Source organism: Amblyomma americanum, chromosome 6, assembly GCF_052857255.1.
Source record: "Amblyomma americanum isolate KBUSLIRL-KWMA chromosome 6, ASM5285725v1, whole genome shotgun sequence".
Lineage (NCBI taxonomy): Eukaryota > Metazoa > Arthropoda > Arachnida > Ixodida > Ixodidae > Amblyomma > Amblyomma americanum.
The window spans coordinates 74,542,805-74,558,617 of NC_135502.1; the positions used below are offsets into that span (position 1 = coordinate 74,542,805).

Here is a 15,813-nt window from a genome sequence, read left to right on the forward strand (position 1 = left end):
AAAATGCGTGCACTATTTTTTGGCAAGTTCATACACGATTCAGTTGCATCTCTTCAGTCACTCCTTTTAAACTCAGTAATAGTAGTGTCAGTCTTCAAGATTGCACATAGTATTGGGTGTATAAAATTGCTAATAACATCATTCAAGACGCTACACTTGAGTTAGTTAATGCGGTAGCATTGCAGGTGTCGTCACACCAAAACCCCACTGATGTCAGAGACGAAATTCTCTTTTTGGTCGAGACAGTGTCGTCATGGCTGTCATGTGACCACCAAGGATCAATCACAGCATACCGCAAAATTTGGAAATCTATTACCATCGGAGGAGCTGGGAGGCTGCAGCTGTATCAGTATCGTCACTGGAGAGGACAAGCCTAGCAGTTAGCGTGTGTGTCAGGTAGACGAATAACGTAATAAATAGATAAAACAAAATTTATGGCCGCGAGCCAAATTCAAACCTGCTGCGGCCTGAGCAGGTAAAGTTCACTGGCCATTGCATCAGACCAGTACGCCATCGCCAGAGCTGAACATCCCACATGTTTAAATACCAGGCTCTCGCACTGTGCTTTGGTTGTCGTCTTCATCAACTTCTATCCGTGCGCAAGTTAGTCCAAAACCAAGAGCACGCGGGCACCTGCACGAGCAAGCCCAAATTTGAACGCGTGGCCGCTTTGAAAATCAAGGCGCGGCCCCCGCGTCAGCTGCCAGCTGCTCCTGATTGAGTATGGGCGTGCGTCCGAGAGCTCCAGCCAGAAGTGTTTGAGTGGATCCTGAACAAGCCACTGTCGCATTGCACTCTTAACTTTGCTTAAGTGTCCCCATAATTTTAATAACAGGAATGAGCTGAGAACCAACGCCTGTAGCACTCCAGAAGGCATTACTTAAATGTTGACTGTTGCTGGCTATCCATTGTTTTCTCAAGTGTAATAATCCTTTATACATTTTTGTATATAGAGCTATTTTTGTTAAACTAAGACATTTACTAACAGTTAACTAAGAGCTTATGATGGTCAATCCTGGCTGTGGTGTATGCATATTGATGGAGGTGAAATGCAAAAATCGCCATGTAATAAGATTTTAACGCTCATTAAAGGACCCTAGGTATTTGAAGTTAATTCTTAGCCTTTCTCTGCATCATGCCTCCTAGTGGAGAGTGTTTGTTTGGCACATAAAATTAACCATTATGCTTTGTGTTTTGTTGTGTCAGCATTCTCTCATGATTTGTCAGCTGCATGTCCTGTGCTAATGTTGTTTTTGCGTGACATGCTTTCTGCTAGTGTTGTCGCAGGGTGTGGGGTGGGAATAAAAGATAGGCATTTTCTTTTTTAGTGCTACAGCACTATTAACCTCCTACCCTGCAAAATCCAACGATAGACATGAACCCTCTCGGATACATGCAGAAACAAAATAAATATTGCCACGACTGTGTTTTGAACCCAGGGCGGCATGAACAGATCAGCTTCGCTGGCCACTGTACGAGAGCACTATGCTATCGCCACAACCAATCACACCTCGTGTTTAACTGCCACATTCATGCGCTTTACATTGTACGTCGTCTTCTGCAGCTTCCATCTGTGCACAAAAAGCACTATTAGCCTACCACCTAAATCTGCAGGTGGATGTGAAGTCTCTGAGATAGAAAGGAAAGGAAATAACTGGCTCCCTCGGTCAGTGGAGACCTCATTTGTGCTTTGAAGTACCTGGCGGTGGTGCCTGCCTGCAAAAAACTGAGCTTTCACAAAATATTTCTTGCTTAGCGATGCTAAACTGCCAGCCATTCTTCAGCTGCATATGTAGGTCTGCAGTGGTCATGCAGTTAAGCCTGAAATCAATATTGGACATTGTGCCTTAAAGGGATACGTAGCAAATGGCTAATGTGTTCAAAATTTTCAGTCTCTCAATTTATTTCTTTTTAGTAACCCACAGGTCTTCATCTGTCTCGTGACAAAAAATTTGAGTGAGATCTACAGTGCAAATTGGGAAATCGTTTTTTTTGATCTGTGGTTGTCAAAAATCGAGTGAATCACTTTCTGATTGTCTCATTCCGTTGGTTTCCCCATGATGGAGCAGCACTATCTTAGTATCACCATGAAGAAGTGAGATAAGATCAGAGCTTTCCTTGGTTGCAATATGGCATTTCTCTGACTAAAAGCAACAGCATACAAGGTGATAAATGGGGCAGAAACAAGTGAATAAACTTTAAGGTTGATTTTCTCAGTTTTCACGTTTTCTGCAATTGCTATCACTCCTCCCTTCAGTCTTTTTTAATGAATGACAGTAGAACATATTTTTTTTGCACAGAGTTATTATTTTTAAGAAACACTTTCATGTAATTATGTTTGCTGGAGTTAACGCTTAATTTCATCAGTACTGGGCATTAAATGCCCAGTATGCCTTTTGTACTTAACTTTGTACATAACTTTTGTACTTTCTCCTCAGTTATTTAATTCCTCAGTGATGACTTTATGAGGGTACTAAATATAATAACTCGGCAACTGTACCAGCTAGCTTAAAAGAAATGCAGTTTTGAAATCAGCATAAAAAGTTGCATATTTGTTCCAAATTTGGTTACATTTTACGTGTAAATAATGAAAATAGTTTTATTTGCCGCATTACCCCCTTAACACGGGCACCAAACACACCTCACTGGTAGCACCAAGCTCTTGAGCATGTGCAACCAACGCACTTGAGTAGTTTCACAAGTTTTGAAATCTGTAGGATATTTTAGGTAAAAGGGATGTCTTGTCTGCCTGTTAATGGTCACCAAACTTTGGAATTCTTTCTTGCAGTTTATAAGTGCCATGTTTAATGTACACTTGTTTTATTTTGCAGAAAATGAAAATTTGTAACTTTCATAAACAGCACAATGTGAAATTACTGTTGCGACAGTAGGGGTATTGTACAAGAGGTCTTGCTAGTGGCTGCCTCGGTAAGGATGGCTTAATGCAGCTTGTCTACTTAATTTAGTTTGTGAAGCCTCGCATCTTGAAGCTTGTGATCGGCGTGTTTATATTTTGTGCTTTCAAGTAGACCCTTTTCACGAATCTTTAAACTGCCCTTAGTGAATAGCCATGCTTCCACTAGGATAGTTGCGCTTCAGTAGTGGATGAAGTACTAAATGTAAATTTTGATGTGCAACAGATGCTATGGAGGAAGGACTTCAGAAAGGACAAGTCATGCCACTGGCATAAACAACCTGAGCTGAGGATATGTATGCCAATAATAGGCCACATCACTGTGTAGGCAGAAATGGGATGCAGTTATGGTGGCGGAGCTGACGTCATATTTTGGAAATGGTCTGCTGTGCAGAATCCAAACAAGTGAACCTCGGTGCTTTACTGGGTGCTTTTTGTGCTGGAGATATGGCTGTGTGGTTTCATGCATCTGTTGTGTTTATGCTTGTTTGTCTCGGGCAATTGCTCTTTGTTCACCTTCTGAAACTGAGTGTGCTGCTGAGCGGAAAATTGGATGCGGTCTTAACCAGCATGTGCTGGTCAGACTATGGCATCGAAACAAAGGCTCATGCTGTATACTGTGCTACTCGCATCACTGGTATTCACCACAGTGCACATGCAGGATTTGGCAAGGGCTGAGCTATTAAGGGTGGTGATGAGTCTGCTGTGGATGGTGGACAGCTGCCATTCCTGACAAGCATTGGCATCTGGCTGCAGTGTTTTTTTTCTAATGCACAGTGACCTAAGCTTAAGTCACATTTGTTTTGAAGTTCCGAGTACATGTTGATACTCATGCCAAAAAATTCTGTGGAAGTGCAGATCGAGAACAAAGCATCTGTGCTCCATGCTTTGGCACCGGTCAGGAATAGAGTCCAGAGAACAGCGTAAAAGTGCAGCAGGAGTGACAGCCAGAACCACTGGTATCATGGTCATGGTCAGAAATGTGCAGGCAGGCGCTGTAAGGCAAAGAGCTTTCATGCTGGGGGGTGTGCTAGCTGTCTCTGTTCCCGGCTGTGTCCCTAGGTGGGGGTGAGGCCAGCAGCAGCGGTGGGCGATGGTGCCACGGTGCCCAGCAGCCAGATGGGCGCGGCCACTTCCCCACAGAAACGCCCTGCCAAGGTCATTGACCTTACGGGCGAGGGCGACGACCTTCAAAAAGCAATTGCCCTCTCCCTACAGGAACAGCAGGTGGGGGCATGTTGCAGAGCATGCTAGTTTCTTTTGCCCAAGGCTACACTTCCTGTTCCTCACTGCCCCTCTCCTCCTCTTCTCTTTTCCTCTGATTTGGATGGGTAATGCATGCTTTCCTGTGGGATAAAGGGTATGATAAATAAAAACATGCATGACACATTAAGCATTTGCATGTACCGCTCTGTTGTCTGCTGCTGCAGTAGCCAAAAGCGTAGCAATGCCAAGCAAACATCTGTCGTCACTGTTGGTTCACTGTGATTGGCAATGGGCAGGAGAAGAGCGATGAAAATAGGGCATTTTAGAATAGCACAATGCACTGCTGGCTGCTCTGATATGCTTGCACTGTGCTAAAGCTCCCCACTGTTAACCCATGACATTCATGCCAAAGTCGTCATTGCATTTCCTGGGCATTAGCAGCATTTTTTTTCCCACCGCAATACAGAGTGCACATTACAGTTGACCATGTGCTATGGTTAAGCAAGCAAAAAATGAGTGCCTAGCCTTAGCTGCTGTAGCTGCCATCTAATTTGTATTTCATCACTCACTTCGTCGTTTATCTGTCAAGGGAATTTTGACCAACAGTTGGAGAACATGTGGAGGAATCTAAAAATTTGAAAATGTCAAGTGCGGTAGAAGCCCCATGAGGGCACCAGTTATGACTACTACAGGAGCCAGAGCAGCACAAACCTGTGAGCGTAGCGTTGATGCTTCCAGAAAATAAGAGGGGGGGGTAATGGCTGAAGCGTAACTTACTGCTGCACTTCTTAAAATTGCCGTCACTGTTGAATTTTTCTTATGTGCAAAAAAACGAAGTAGCATAGGATATGTGCACTGTGGTCCACATTTATTTGTATAGAAGGGAACTGATGACCGTAGCCTTTTATTTGCGCACCTGTAAGGATTTCAGATATTTAAACCTAAACTCCAGAACAGAACAGAAAAAATTTTTTTTTAAAGCCGCCGTGATAGCTTAGTGGTTAATTGTGCTTGACTGCTGACCCAAAAGGCGCGGGTTCGATCTCGGCTGCAGCAGTTGCATTTTGATTTAGGAGAAATGCTGGAGGCGCATGTACTGTGCGATGTCAGTGGACGTTAAAGGACCCCAGGTGGTCGAAATTATCTGCAGCTCTCCATTACGGCATCCCTCATAGCCTGTGTCGCTTTGGGATGTTAAACCCCATAAACCAAACCTAAAAAAAAAAAATTAAGCAACCTCTTCAGTACTAGTGTGAGAAAAAATTGGCATCTTGGACATTATTGGTAGGCCTCATGAAGAAATGAGACAAAGCTGAGCACATTTTGGTGGGGATGACAGGTCAGGCTGAGTGCTTGTTTCATGGAGTTGAGGTATCTGCTTGTCATGTAGTTGTGTAGATATGAAGTGGGCATGTTTAGCACTTATCTCTTTGATTGTTACGAATGTACTGGGGCCTCATTGTGCTGTGGGTAGCTTGTGTGGGCATGACGTTTGCATGCTTAAAACTTTTTTTTTTTCTAGGTGGCAGGCGTCTCTGCTGAGGAGCAGGACATAAGCCGCGCCCTGGAGCAGAGCCTTGGGGGCAAGCGGAAACGGGGGGCCGATGCCTGGCTCGATCCAGCCAACCCGTATGAACGTAGACGTCAGGGTGATTGGCCTGTGGGCATCAAGAACGTTGGCAACACCTGCTGGTGCGTTGTCTTGTGATCTTTGTCTACTGCACTATGTGGTTATATGGATGGTGGATTAATTGTCTAGAATGTCTGCAAGATTCCCCATCTTGCAATTTGTAATTCAAATAGGGTAACTGACCGCATAGAATTGTGGATGTCAAGAATATGCAAGGAGCACCAACTAAGCACTGGCTTATTTAATCGCTTGGTCACATAGATTAAATAGGCTTGTACACCTGAGACAAGCAGATTTAATGGTAATTTCTCAGTCCACCTCATTTTGTAAAGTTTTGCTTTGGTTCTGCAGTGCTGCATATGCCAGAAGGAAGTTATCACTTAAGATTGGTGATGAGAATTGGTAAAGCAATTAATGACCTATGTTCTGAATGCTGAAATTTTCAAAGAAAAAGTTTACTGTTGGGTGTACTTCACTACAAACGTTGGTGAAGGTGGATTCACACAACAGATGAGCTCGTGGACAAATCCATGACGTTGGTTCAAGTCAGGGGACTGTCTGTGTGCTGACTGTCCCCATGTGACAGTCACGCGATGGACAAAACCAGCAGACGACAGAGCGCATGAAGCAACTCTCTTGACAGCAGGTCGGTGACACGGTGCACGGTAGCCATGGCTGCTGCGGCCTGAGTATTTCTTTCGGAAATGTCCCTTGCGGCGATTTCGAAAGGGATGCAAGTTTGGACACAGGCCCTGGGCTGAGAATAGTCACCAAAATGGAGGCGCAGCGTAACTGTCGTGTGGCTTCAATGGTGGCATTGCTTATAGATGTGGACTAGGATGACCATGACGATGTTCGCTGCATGAAACACAGTTGCTTTCAAAAAGCCTGGATTGCCATGAAAGAGCTGGGAGTGCAAAACCAACTTTACATTGTAAAAAAAAAGAGTAGGAAAAGCAGCAGGGTGGCCATACACAATAGTGTTTATTCTAAATCCACTTTGTTCCTCCACCAGAATCTTGTAGTGAAAAGTGTCCTCCTTTTTTCATCCCCGTTGTCCGTGGTCATGAGTTTATCGGCCTGAATCCCTGACTTCAAGCCACATGATACACAGTTTGTCCTCGAGATCTATGATTCAGCATCTACAGATGCTTGAGCAAAAGGGACCGCCTTCTTGGCCTTGGTTACGACCATCGTTCTCATGCTTGGCTGCTACATCATCCTTTCATTTTTGTTTTGTGAGCATGCACGTGTGCTCAGTGTCTCGGCAGATGGGCAGGACATGGTCACTGTGCTTAGCTCGTGCTTTCACATTCTCACGGGTTTAGTTTTGTTCATTTTAGATATGGTATTCCGTTTATCATTGCCAGCAGTTGGCCTTATCTTGTGTTTGTGATACTACCAGATTGTTTTCAAACACCAGTGATTATGCAAGAGTGATTCTGCACCATGTGAGTCTTTTTGCAAAGACATGCACCCATTCTCTAAAATGCTGAGTCGTGCTTAAACGGGACACAGCTGACAGATGCGGCCATTCTTGTCCCTCTACTCCCGAGCCTCTTGTGTCCAAGAGCTTAAGTTTGCCTGAGTAAACACTTAGTTTTGAGGTCTGCGGAAGCGTTCTTGCCTCTCATCTGTGTGCTTGCCATCACTATGTGTCAGTCTCAGATCAAAATACACCATTTGAAGAGGAGCGGGCAGGAGAGGGAACAATACTCTCAAACGTGCGCTCTTGGGCATCCTCCCCTGGGCTGTTAATCCGAAGCATCGAGCAACGTCCGGCTGGTTAGCTACCGGTCAAGCATGTGTTCGCATCTGTATAGCAGCTCCAATGATGTGCGCAACGCCAATGTCCTCTAGACATGAATTGCAGGCTGCGGCAGTAGTCAACAAAAGTAGAAAAAAAAAACTCCGCAAGTATGTATGTGCACCAAGTTATGCAGACGTCTCAGTGCGCCTGCGATGTTTATTTTTTCACCACTTTCCCACCGGCCCCAAGTTCGACAGTGGACGTTGTTGGTGAACAGAAATCACTTACACCAACAAGTTTACGCATATGTTCGGTGCACTTTGTGAAAGAAATGCTGACAGGAGGAAACCCACTGTGGAACAAAGCAAAGCGCCTAGCCTACCAACTACTATGTACATAATTTTAGGAGACTGGGTTTTTGGATGGTTCGGTCAAAGCTGTTTTTATTCAACAGCACGCAGTGTAGGGACTTCACAAATTTGGCTACAACCTCGTTTTAGCCACCCCACATGTTCACGAACATCGGGAGCATGTAGGCATTACCACCTAAAAAAAAAACAAAAAAAAAACATGCCTTTAATCGAAAACCCAGATCGCATTTAAGTAGCATGGCGTGAGTGAATGTGGCGACACAAAACTTTTTACCGAACTGCAAAGTGAGCGAAAATGCTGACTGCAACAAAAGAAGAAAACACACAGCATGCACGCAGCAGTAAACTTTGCCATGCATTGTAATAAATCATTCGAGTGAAAGCACATCGAATGCATTGTAAATATGTCCACTTGATTTAATGATTCACAACCGTGCCAGACATGGCAAATGTTGCGACTTGAGGAGTGCCCCTTCCCAGCTGAGATTGGAATTCAAGCCGCCGTTGTGGCTCAGTGGTTACGGCGCTCAGCTGCTGACCTGAAAGAGGCGGGTTCGATCCCAGCCGCGGTGGTCAAATTTCGATGGAGGTGAAAGAACCCCAGGTGGCCGAAATTTCCGGAGCCCTTCACTATGACGTCCTTCATAGCCTGAGTTGCTTTGGGACATTAAATCCACATAAACCAAGCCAAACCAGATTGGAATTCTCAACACAGGCGCTGTGATTCGGCCTTCCAGTGAGCAGTAATGGCATTACATTAACACATCAACCTATCAACCTGTGTAGTTGAGGAGCATTTTTCGGAATTTTTGGGCTAGTGATTACTGGCGGGAGCGCAGTAGGCAAGGATGCGTATTGCTTTCAATGAACTGGCTGGTATCGCTCCTAGTATGAACAGCCCTACACGAACAGCAGCACTGACTGAATATCAATTCCATCACGCATATTGCCGTAAACAAAGATTGCAATGATCAGACGTGGATTTGTTTTGGTCACGTAGCTCGCTGTTGTCTCCAGAGTGTTTGCTAACGGGATGACTCTGCAGTCTAAATTGTCGCACTCGCCATGGCCAAGCACGCAGCGACAGTTTTCAGGAGAAACTGCTGCTCAAAAGCGTAGATATTCGATCACTCTCCTCTATTTTGAGTTTTTGGAGATTTTGATTTTCCCATCATGCAATGCCTTGTGCCATGTTTACCCTACAGGCTACTGGTGACAAAAAGTACACACAGGAATTGAAAGGATGCTGATCGTTTGCTCTATCGAAGCACGGTCGCCTGGTCCCGGTTGCGTGTTGCAGGCACTGATGGCATGGTATTCACGAGGATGAACACGAGGCGAACCCCCATGCACAATTTCTAGGCTTGGCAGAAGTAAAACGAGCAAATGGCACTTCCAGAGGCTGCTCTGCCTGCAGCTTATGGGCCAGAAATTATCTGCCCATGATGGCGTAGGCCGCGCTGGGGTGAAACAAACAGGGCGACATTCACCTAGTGAAACTAAAATCGTGTATAAAATCAGTTTATTTTTTCACCTGGTTCAGTGACAGATTGGTGGCGAAAGTGTGAAGAAAAGGCCACCACCCATAGATAGGTTGGTAGTCCTGGAGCAAACATTGATCAGAAACGCTTTTTGCACTGCAAAAGTCTTGGTGTCAGCTTGAATCACATCTCTGCATGCTAGAAGCCTTTTCTTCAATGATAAGGAAATTTAGAACTTGCTTCATTTAATTCTTTTTAAAGTTCGCTGGAACATTGAGGAATTTTGCATATATGCTCTAGCATGTTAGTTGGCGAGGCTTAGGTTTTAGGCAAAACAGAGTGCTTGCTCTGTGAGCGTGAACTTAATTTCGGTATAAATCTGAGTGAAGGTGAACGTACCGTAAAGTCGCCTATCTGACTTAAATGTCTGTTTCATTTTATGAAACTGCATCCAGGTTCTCAGCGGTGATCCAGTCCCTGTTCCACCTGCCCATGTTTCGGCGCTTGGTGCTGGCCTTTGAGCCGCTTGGGCCGCCCATCCGGGAGGATGGCCGGCCGCCACAGGAGCACCGCAGTCTGGGGCTCATGCTGGAGCTGAGGCCCCTGTTTGCTCTGCTGGGCTGCTCGCGGCGCAAGTATGTTGACCCCGGTCGTGCCCTGGAGCTCCTGCGTGACGCCTTTGTTGGCACAGCAGGCAGCACGGGAGGTGGTGCAGGTGGATCTCAGGTGGGTGCTGGCAGACCCATTGCACTTGTGCAATTTATTGTGCAACCTATCCGTCCGAGACCAAACGAGGCTGAGGGGAACTGCTTTGTTCTTAAGTCTAGCTGCTCATGTTTTTTTTCTGGACTGTAGGTAAAAGTAATGTAGGACTGTAGATAAATGCTAATGTGGCCGCCACTGCGGCCTCATTTCTATAGAAACCAAATGCAAACATGCATATGTACTGTTTTGCGTGGTGGTTGAATTTAATCCAGAGTCATCCACTGTGGCAACTCTCATAGGCCATGTACAGCTTTGGAGTGCTAATGTGGCCCAGCATAGCAAGACGTAGTGCGATGTAATGTTTCAAAGTGATGAGTTTGAATAACACTGAAGCAATACTATTTGCAGTTTTGTAGTGTACTCAGCAGTACTATTCTTTATGTGAATTATTTAATGGTTAAAGTGATCAGTCAGGTCTCTTTTGACAGTGTACAAATCTCTTGCCATGCTCCCAGTGAGTTAGAAGTCCTAACTTGTTATTGTTGACCGAGAATGAAGTTGTGCTGTGTGTGTTTGGGAGACTACAGATAATACCACCAGAGTTCCGGACTTGTTTAGTGAAGCAGTGTGTTTTTAAATCTTATTTCATGTCACATGCAATATCCGTCCAAGTTGCTTTGCATACCACTAGTCGGTGTGTCCCACTACTCAGTGCGGAAATTTTGTGTCTACACCTATCCTTTGTGACAAGATAAGCTGGCACGGTATTTTCTTTTTAATAAGTTTTGCAGCAGTGACTTATAAAGCCGTCACAGTTTAGCAAATAACACAAGCCTTTATTCCACTACCCTTCTTTCCTGTCTGTCCTGCCCCATGCGATCCTGTACCTAGCGCCTTCCTACATACATTCTTGCAACTGCTGCATAAAACTTCGTTAGTTTGGACTTCAAGGCGATGGGGATAATGTCCAAAGTATCTGTTAGTTGAATTATCAAATGACCCCGAAAGAACAGGCAAAAAACGTCCACATCTAAGTAAATCTATTTCGTGAAAACCTGTGCTGTGGTGATCTATTTTTGAGGTGCAAGAATTTGCAACAACAATGACGATTTTCGAAGTTCCATCGCATGCTTTACTAAGCGCACACTGTAGGGAATGTCAAAACAGAGCTGCTGCAAAATAGTGAAGGCTTCGTGGCGACGTTGCATGTAATTTCCATCTCGCTGTGAACGTGTTGTGATGAGTGGATAGTTTCTGCACTCTGGAAGAACGGAGCAACCACGCTGGCAGAAGCATGGGAAATACACAGATGCATTCTAAAAAGAAAAAAGGACCAGAGGCGTGCCAGTTCATTCTGAATTAATGGTTGTCAATTTAATGAAGTTTTGCTGTGTAAGGCAGACTAGCACCAAGTAGTGCCAGCAACTATGTCTGTCGAAGAAGATGCCATTGCCACCACACACTCCTAACAGTGCTCATTGGAATCTGCAGGGCCCCAGCCATCAGCAGCAGCTGCAGCAGCCACAGCCACAACACCAGGCTCAGCAGCAGCAAGATGTGTCCGAATTTACACACAAGCTACTCGAGTGGCTTGAGGATGCCTTTCAGCTGGCACGCTGCAGCAACCCAGGCTCGTAAGTAGCGATCACGTAAGGGGGACACAGCTTTCAGGGCAAACTTTAGGGATTAGATAAAATTTTTTTTCACAGGTTTAGTATTGCTCCCGAAAATAAATGCACACAATTTCAGCATTATGTTTAAGAACTTATTTCTACAATTTTTTCTTTTACACCTTGTAGGAAGCCTTCTGGCTCAACAAAATGTGGTAAAAGACTGGTTCACTAGTCACTGGATTTCATAATGTACGCTGGTTCGGCAAGAGCACTATTTTATTCATTGTTTTCGTGCAACACCCATTTGGTAGGGGCATGCGAATAGTGTTTTGTTTTGGTTCGGAGTGAATTCGAAGGGAATTATAATTTTTCGAATAATTTTGAAGTGATTATTTCAAATACTCCTGACACACACACAAAAAAAAGGCTAAATGGCACAGTAAGCAATTTCAAAATCGTGCATTTTTCTAACACAAAAATTCATAGCATGAAAAAATAGTGCATTAAAGCTTTGTCTGACTCATTGAAATTGTCGCCTTTCTGCATAAATTGCCCCCCGAAATCTGCCTTTTTCACAAGATGTGGTGCTTTTCGGGAGTGTCCAGAATTCTTCTACTACTGATTTAAAACAAATGCATGTGGGAGACACGGATGCAAATTGGCTCCATGAAGAGCCGCCAGCTGCACCTGCAAAGTTGGCAACTGCACCTGCAAAGTTGTCAAAATTGGCTTGACTGCATGCGCCTGTCACTAACCTGAACTGCGCATGCGCAGTAAGGGCAGGCGGTTTCATTTTCAACCAGTGGAGCTGGAGGAGAAGAGCATGCGCAGAGTGGCCTTGTGAAAAGGGCGGATTGGTCGAGTTGACCTGCGTGCGGTGCTGATGTATATGTGGAGTGTGAGACCTATCTGTGAGACCTCCAACTGCTGCTCTTAATTGCAGTTTCATCTCTGCGCATCTGTTGCTTTTAGGCAAGGGCTCCATGAACACTCACTAGGCGTACACACCGCACACCCACTGCCAATCTGCTTTAGGAGTCTTAAAGAGGCACCCATCTCCATGTACCTCGTGCTAGCTCCCGTTTTTGCTCGCACTGTTGTGCTTGATTAGCCAACTTCACGTGGAGGACAGTGGCTGCAGTAGCTGTAGTAAGCTCAGACACCCCGCCAGGAGCTGACATCTGGCTGGTACAGATCTGGAGGAGGATCCCAGAGGAGGTACACTGAACGAAAAATAATATGAAGCAAGCGTTACAGAAACGTTACTCGCTCGTGACGAATACTTCAAGGTTTCAATTGAATACCTAATATTTGGACACACCTAGTAGCATGCTCGCATATTCATTCTGGGGCACTTGTGTTAAGGTGAACTTCTGATAAGACTTAACACATTTTCATGGTCCTTTCAAGTTCATATTAAAGGGAGCCTACTCTAATGCCAATTCTTCAACTTTTGCAGTGCCACCTTGTTCGAGACAACAAATTTTTTTTACTACTTCTCAGTAGGTTTCAGCTATGAAACTTCAGGACAGCATGGAAACAGCCATATGGGCAGATACTATGATCTTTAGAAAATCTTATTTTTCGCTATTTAAAAGCTAGTCCCCCCTTAAATATTAGGGACACTGAGAACAACTTCATCCGATTTTTTTTATTAAAAATTATTGTTGTTCTAATTCACTGAGTTCTAATTAACAAGACACCGCTAGTACCGTATTTACACGATTGTAGGTCAACTCGAATGTAAGTTGACCCCCCCCCCCAAATCACATTTCTGAAAACTAAAAAAAAAAAAACTTTCGAGGTTGTTTAAGCTTGGCCTTGAATAGTTAACGCGGTAGCATTATCCAGTGGCTGCCGTTTATCGCCAGCCACTATCGGTTGCCGCACGCGGGCGTGCCTGTGGGCACATTCCGAAACGAAAATGTATTAGTCACCGGACTACTCGTCCACACTTGCATCATCGTTCTCACTAGCGCTGCCGTCGTGATCGCTGCTGTGGTCCCACAGCACGTCGTTCTAACGTCGTCGTCCAGCGAAATCCCGCGCTTCGCAAACAGCCACATCACGGCATCACGTGGAACAGCTGAAAGTTTTCCTCGCTGCAGCTGCCAAACCTGTATCACCTTGTTGTGAACGTCGAACTTGCAGCCCGGCGCGCGGCTGTTCGTTTCTTCGGCGTAAAAAATGGCAGCCATCTTGAATGTAGCCGTGAACGAGTGACGGTCGCTTGCCGGACCTGGAGCACAAATGATGACTGACGAAGCACTACATTAAAAACTTGTGAAACGCGGCCGGCAGTATTCAAATGCGTCAGGGCCAAAGAGCAACTACGCGTGAATGGCGTCGGCTCTTCCGTCGGCTCCCAACACTCCCAGGCACTGCTGCCGTTCCGAGGGGGGTGCTGCCTCGATTGGAACAGCGGCCCTTCCATCAACTATCAACGCTGTCTTGAGCGCCGAGCGCGCATTTGAAAGTAAAAAGAAAACTTGTTGGACGCTTGAGCTTCCCTTAGAACGTGATTGCGTTATCGGGCCGCCGCCACTTATCAGCAACCGCAGTCAGCAGCCGCGTGTGGGGTGCCAGTTTACTGTTTATCGATAGCCTCCATCGGCCGCCGCCCGCACGCACGGGGAGGGGATGCCAGTTCAGCGCGTTGACATAGCAGCTGCTCAAGGCCAGCACCAAGAGTGATATGACGGAGCCACGCACCAAAAATGCAAACATGCTGTAGCATGCCTGATATCTCGTTTGTCTCGCCTTTACTTATAGTGCGATGTTTTCGTTTCGATTGTAAGTCGACCCCCTCACTTCAGACTTTCAAATTAAAAAAAATGGGTCGACTTACAATCGTGCAAGTACATACGGTATATGTTGTTACAGGCTGTTTTGATACAAAAGAGTTGGACTGTGGTTGCTGTTGTTGTAACAGGTGTTTTAGTTTTGTTTTGTAATGAAATTGTTCCACAGATGACTACACAGAATTAGTTGTGTAACTGATCCACTGTTTTGTGTCTGGCTGGTAGAATAAGGTCTTGTAAGAGTGGTCCACTCCATTCCCAGCATTTTTTTTTTACCTTCAAGCTATTCGTCCAGAAGATGTGAAACAAAAGGTTGTGCCACCACCAGTTTGATTTTTATTCAGCCAGTCATCATCATCATCATCATCATCAGCCCTATTACACCCACTGCAGGGCAAAGGCCTCTCCCATGTCTCTCCAATTAACCCTATCCTTTGCCAGCTGCATCCACCCTTTGCCTGCAAACTTCTTAATCTCATCCGCCCATCTAACCTTCTGCCGCCCCCTGCTACGCTTACTTTCTCTTGGAACCCACTCCGTTACCCTTAAAGACCAGCGGTTATCTTGCCTTCGCATTACATGCCCTGCCCAAGCCCATTTCTTTCTCTTGATTTCGACTAGGATGTCATTAATCCGTGTTTGTTCCCTCACCCACTCTGCCCGCTTCCGATCTCTTAACGTTACACCTATCATTTTTCTTTCCATGGCTCGCTGCGTTGTCCTTAACTTAAGCTGAACTCTTTTCGTTAGCCTCCACGTTTCTGCCCCGTAGGTGAGTACCGGTAAGATTATGCTGTTGTACACTTTCCTCTTGAGGGAAATTGGTAAACTGCCACTCATGATCTGCGAGAATTTGCCATATGCGCTCCACCCCATTCTTATCCTTCTAGTTATCTCCCTCTCATGATCCGGATCAGCTGTCACTACCTGCCCTAAGTAGACGTATTCCGGCACAATTTCTAGGCTCTCGCTGCCAATTGTGAACTGTTGTTCCCTTGCTAGGCTATTGAACATTACCTTGGTTTTCTGCATGTTAATTTTTAGACCCATCGATCTGCTCTGCCTGTCTAACTCGTTGATCATGATTTGCAGTTCACCTCCTGAGTGACTCAGCAAGGCAATGTCATCAGCAAATCTCAGATTATTTAGGTATTCTCCATTTATTCTTATTCCCAACTGTTCCCAATTCAGGCCTCGAAATACCTCCTGCAAACATGCGGTGAACAGCATTGGCGAGATCGTGTCTCCTTGCCTGACGCCCTTCCTTATTGGAATTTTATTGCTGACTTTATGGAGGACTATAGTAGCTGTGCAGTTGCTATATATATCTTCCAGTATTTTG

The 15,813-nt window shown here is 45.2% G+C and overlaps 1 protein-coding gene across 4 annotated transcripts in view; it reads left to right on the forward strand.

The window, feature by feature from the left end:
- LOC144093712 (ubiquitin carboxyl-terminal hydrolase 25-like) overlaps window positions 1–15,813 on the forward strand; it is a 90,359-nt gene that overhangs the window by 12,522 nt on the left and 62,024 nt on the right. For 2 of the 4 annotated variants that reach the window (XM_077627318.1, XM_077627319.1), the window contains exons 3-6: window positions 3,977–4,141; window positions 5,643–5,812; window positions 9,808–10,078; window positions 11,549–11,691. In XM_077627318.1, the coding sequence (XP_077483444.1) occupies window positions 3,977–4,141; window positions 5,643–5,812; window positions 9,808–10,078; window positions 11,549–11,691 (749 nt within the window). The remainder of the gene's footprint in view (window positions 1–3,976; window positions 4,142–5,642; window positions 5,813–9,807; window positions 10,079–11,548; window positions 11,692–15,813) is intronic. The other 2 variants (XM_077627320.1, XM_077627321.1) reach the window with 1 other exon arrangement.